General features: G+C 51.6%; 1 protein-coding gene across 1 annotated transcript; it reads right to left on the bottom strand.

The window, feature by feature from the left end:
- Positions 1-2,146: 2,146 nt before the first annotated feature.
- On the bottom strand, positions 2,147-3,787 carry LOC136458045 (uncharacterized). The gene has a single exon (XM_066458047.1). It carries the CDS (start codon positions 2,910-2,912, stop codon positions 2,340-2,342), a length of 573 nt encoding a protein of 190 aa, XP_066314144.1. The 5' UTR covers positions 2,913-3,787; the 3' UTR covers positions 2,147-2,339.
- Between the last annotated feature and the right edge of the window lie 1,060 nt (positions 3,788-4,847).

The raw sequence follows: 4,847 nt of genomic DNA, 5'->3' as shown, positions 1-4,847 counted from the left end.
TCCGGAAATAGCGTGGTTAGGGCATCTGTTTTGTCAGAAGGTGCGTTGGTGGGCCAACACTCGTGAATGGCCTAACACTTCCATCCACAGGGACGCACCCATCTCACGTTGCTCAAAATAAAAAAATCTCCGTCACTTTTCTCTAACCGTTGCATCTGCATCCACTCTTGAATCGCCGGCCGTGTCTGTACCGCAGCAGCGTGCTCCATCGCGACCGCGCTACCGGCGACCGAAACATGGCGGCGTGCTGCACCGCACCCGAGCGTCGTCGCCTGCCTTCCTATCATCCCACTGCCACTCACCACTCGCCGTCGAGTTCTTTGAGCCGATGCAGTGTGGTTCGTGGCGACTGCTCCGGTGCGACGTTCTTCACAGCGCCCAGCCGCTTGTTTGCCACCATCCTCCCTCTCCACTACATCCGAGCACCGTTTGCTGGCTACCGCAATTCTCCACTAGGTAGGGCATGCCCGCCGCCAGCGCCGTGTTTTAAGTGTTTCAGGTTTTTTTAAAGTATGTTTTTAAGTGTTTCATTCTGCATCCACTCTCGAATCGCCGGCCGTGTCTGTACCGCAGCGGCGTGCTCCATCGCGACCGCGCTACCGGCGACCGAAACAAGGCGGCGTGCTAGCACCGCACCCGAGCGTCGTCGCCTGCCTTCCTATCATCCCACTGCCACTCACCACTCGCCACCGAGTTCTTCGAGCCGACGCAGTGTGGTTCGTGGCGACTGCTCCGGTGCGACGTTCTTCACAGCGCCCAGCCGCTTGTTTGCCACCATCCTCCCTCTCCACTACATCCGAGCACCGTTTGCTGGCTACTGCAATTCTCCACCAGGTAGGGCGTGCCCGCCGCCAGCGCCGTGTTTTAAGTGTTTTAGGTTTTTTTAAAGTATGTTTTTAAGTGTTTCATCTGGATATTATATACGTTGCAATGACCATATACACATGTTGGAAGTATATGTTTCAAGTGTTTCAGTTGTTTCAAGTGTTTTATCTGTACGTTGCAGAAGTTTATCTGGATGTTGCATCACATGCATGTTGCAAACGTATGTTTCAAGCGTTTCTAGTGTTTCATACATATGTTGCTAGTGTTTTATTTGTATGTTGCAAAAGTAGATCTGGATGTTGTATGCGTTTGCAATGGCTGTGTTTTCAGGTGTTTTGTAACTGTTTTAAACATATAATGTAAGTGTTTCAACTATCTGAATTTGTACATGTTGCGGGAGGACCGCTCGCCGCAGCTGCCTGCTGCAGTTGTTGGGGGCGCTGCCGAGTGGGCGCAACATGTCCGTGCCTGCGTACGCGTGAAAAGCGTACGAGAGACTAGCTGTCTCCGTGTGTTGTGGTTGGAGTGGGCGGCGCGGGCCTTCACGGGCGCACAGCGGTGCAGGCGCGGGAACACATGGTGCTGGCACCGGCGTCCGGACGCTACCAATCCGGTTGATAATCAGGAATCGCCACCGAATGGATCACGTCTTAATTCTCTGCCCAAGCAGCAGCGTGTCCTCAGTATAAACCTCTTCCTCTTGCTTTTTTACCTTTTTATGTCTGAAGTCTCTGCATAGTGTTAGAGATTGTAGTGCACTCCATGTCACTATGACATGTGCTCATGTCTGTGTTATCTATAACACTATGCAGTCCAATCAGTGTTTAGCCTGTAATTTTGTTGCGGAATCCTATGCTTTGATCAGTAGAGCGCAGCATGACGTGCAACAGAGGGATAAGTCCAATATCCTTTGTCTTTGTTTGTGCCGGAGAACGTTATTATTATACTGTGATGGAGGGAAGTGTGGGATGGGTGCAGGTGCAAACGACGACCAATGAAATGGATAGGCTGAACTCATTGATTGATTTTGTGTTGTGGTGCCCGTGCCCGTGCCCGTCCCGTCCCCGTCCCCGTGCTGCGGTGCCCATCCCCACGGCGCCACGCCGCTTTTCCCCGGATCTTACGTTACGTGCGTCGTGCCGAGCCGCTGCACGCCTAGCCGAGCGCCGTTCCCGTTCGGCCGCGAGCAAGCAAGCCGGACACAAGTGGCGCTGGCCGACTGCTGGCGGCACAAGAGAGGCGGGCGGATGAGCCGTCGCTATCAGCTAAGCTAACTCCTATCATGGATGAGCAAGCAATCAAGCGACCGACCAGACGGCAATGACAGCGAAACTGCGGGTTCCAATAGTATTTACCAGGACCAATACAGAGTGAGTACAGGCACAGAGCAGAGCCACACACTTGGGCCGTCGGTCGGATGGTCCAATCCAATCCTATCCAATGGCACGCGCGGCTAGCTCGACGAAATTCAGGGTTAACGCAATAATAACCCCCAAAATAACCAGGGAACGCATTCACGTCATGTGCCAGATAGCGCCGCCGTGGGCGGAGGCGGACGCCGACGACGAGGAGAGGTGGTCGTAGTCGCTCTCGGCGGGGAGGAGGCGGTCGCGGCAGAGAGGGCAGGTGGCGCGCGGGCGGACGAGCCAGGCGTCGAGGCAGGTGCGGTGGAAGACGTGGCGGCACCGCAGCTCGCGCACCTCCTCGCCGTCGTGGACCACCGAGAGGCAGAAGGCGCAGTCCGGGTCCTGCGCCTGCTGCCCCTGCCCCTTCCCGTCGCCGCGGCGGTACACGGCGACGGCGAGGCGGTCGCAGTACTCGGCCGGCAGCGGCAGCGGCGGCGGCTCGTCGTCGTCGGGGAACACGGAGGGGTACGCCGCGCTAAGGCCGTCGATGCCGGGGCGCGCGACGCGGTAGCCGAGCATCGCGGCGCGCGTGGGCCACCAGGCCTTCATCTCCCCGCGGAGCGCGAGCGACGCCACGCGGAGGCCCGCCCCGCCCACCACCAGCAGCAGGAGCGCGCACGGCAGGGAGATGGCCGCGTACAGCACGGACCATGATAGCGCGCCGCTGACCTCCATCTCCATGACGATCGCCGATCGGCTCCTGTAGTCCTGTCTGCCTGCTTGTCTTGGGCTGCTGGGAAGAGAAGCAGGCAGGGCGGGGCGTGTCGACGCGTGGGTGTCCTTGGGTTTGGGGGCGCTCTGCTTCTGGCTTCTGCTCGCGGGCGGGTCGTTGGGGAGAGACGAGAGATGCAGTGCTCGGCGCCGGATGCCGGGACCCGGATGCGGATAAGAGCAAAGGCCGAGTCAGCCGCCGGAGAGGTACCCCACCGTCCCACACGTCGCACAGGATTGGATTGGATTGGACCAATCCACACGGCGCTCTGCTTCAGTCTATCGTCAGCCTCTTAGATCGTTGTTTCAGCTCCCAGTGCAATCTGACGTTGTGGGCCTAAGTCATGGCGCTCTGTTGGCTCCATCTTCCACTCCTGTGCAATTGTGCAATTATCGACCAGACATTGACGTTGTGGGCCAAGTCATGGCGCTCTGTTGGCTCCATCTTCCAGTCCTGTGCAATTGTGCAATTATCGACCAGACATTTCCGCTCAAGCGCGCGCCAAATCCTCCCTCTCCCTCTCCTTTCACCAAATCCGCCCCCAATCGATTCATGAACCCTTACGTGCCAAATCCAAGGATAAATAAAACTTGGAAGTCAATCTCCAGATCGCCACCTCCCAAAGATCGCCGCCGGCGCTGCTGCTAGATTGCGTCGGCTTCTGCGCCATCGCCTCTGAAGATTCACGCCGTCCCCGTACGGACGCCGCCGCAGCCAGCAACAGCAGCCTGTCCTGCAGACTGCAGTACGGCTCCGTGACTCCGTCGGTGGCCGCTGCGTGCTCATGCCTTGATGCTTGTGCATCTCCCTTGGGTGAGCAAGCATTGACCAAAGGCCATGATATTGGTTAATGTACACACGTACTACTAATTTGCAAGCTGCTACATTCGTGTCCTTGCTTAGGCCTGTTTGATTCTTTATTAGTCTAAAATTTAGTTGACTAAAGGTAGGCCCCGTTTAGATCCAAAAATTTTTAGATTTTGGCTACCGTAGCACTTTCATTTGTATTTGGCAATTAGTGTCTAATTATGGACTAATTAGGTTCAAAAGTTTCGTCTCGCAATTTCTCACCCAACTGTGCAATTAGTTTTTTTTCGTCTACATTTAGTACTCCATGCATGTGCCGTAAGATTCGATGTGACGGGTACTGTGCAAAATTTTTTGAAATCTAAACAGGCCCTTAAGGGCTAAAATTTTATACGTACGACTTCAAATCATTTGTATGGTCTAAAATTTTATGAGGTTGACTACATTTTAGGTAACACTTTAGACATTCTATATTTGGAGCCTCAATAACTAAAGTGATTTGGAATTTAGTGACACGATCTAAACAGGATCTTATATTACCTCAACAAAGAAACATTTATTTAGGGGACTGTTTGGATCCTACTTCCTCCATTCAAAATACGTGTTATTTTACTTTCTAAAAGCAATTGTTTTAATTTGAGCATATTATTAATATTATATATAATTTTATATTATATATATTAAGAATACTATCCTGTTTAACTTATTTGAGCCACTTTGAGTACGATATTACTATGTTTATTTAGAGATAAGTACTCCTTACTAGTGGTTTAATCAACATGTATATCCCCATGTATGTACCCAACTACGTATATGTATTATATATGGTAAATTAGTATATAAATATAGTAATGGAGTGGCTACAGATATTATTTTGTAGCCGGCTAGATACCTCCCTCTATATATATATAAATTATTATAATATATTATAATATATAAATAAATAGATCCAGATAATAGTAATGATTTATTGTTGATACTCCTCCGCCAGGAAAGAATTAATTATGGATTGTGCTGGCCAAGGAGTTCAATTTGACCAAGTTTATAGTAAATATTATTAATATTTATGTCTTCAAATAAATTTATTATGAAAATAT

This window comes from Miscanthus floridulus, chromosome 6 (genome assembly GCF_019320115.1).
Source record: "Miscanthus floridulus cultivar M001 chromosome 6, ASM1932011v1, whole genome shotgun sequence".
NCBI classification, from domain to species: Eukaryota; Viridiplantae; Streptophyta; class Magnoliopsida; order Poales; family Poaceae; genus Miscanthus; species Miscanthus floridulus.
The sequence above is the reverse complement of the archived record's forward strand: the minus strand, read 5'-3'. Positions and strand labels throughout refer to the sequence as shown.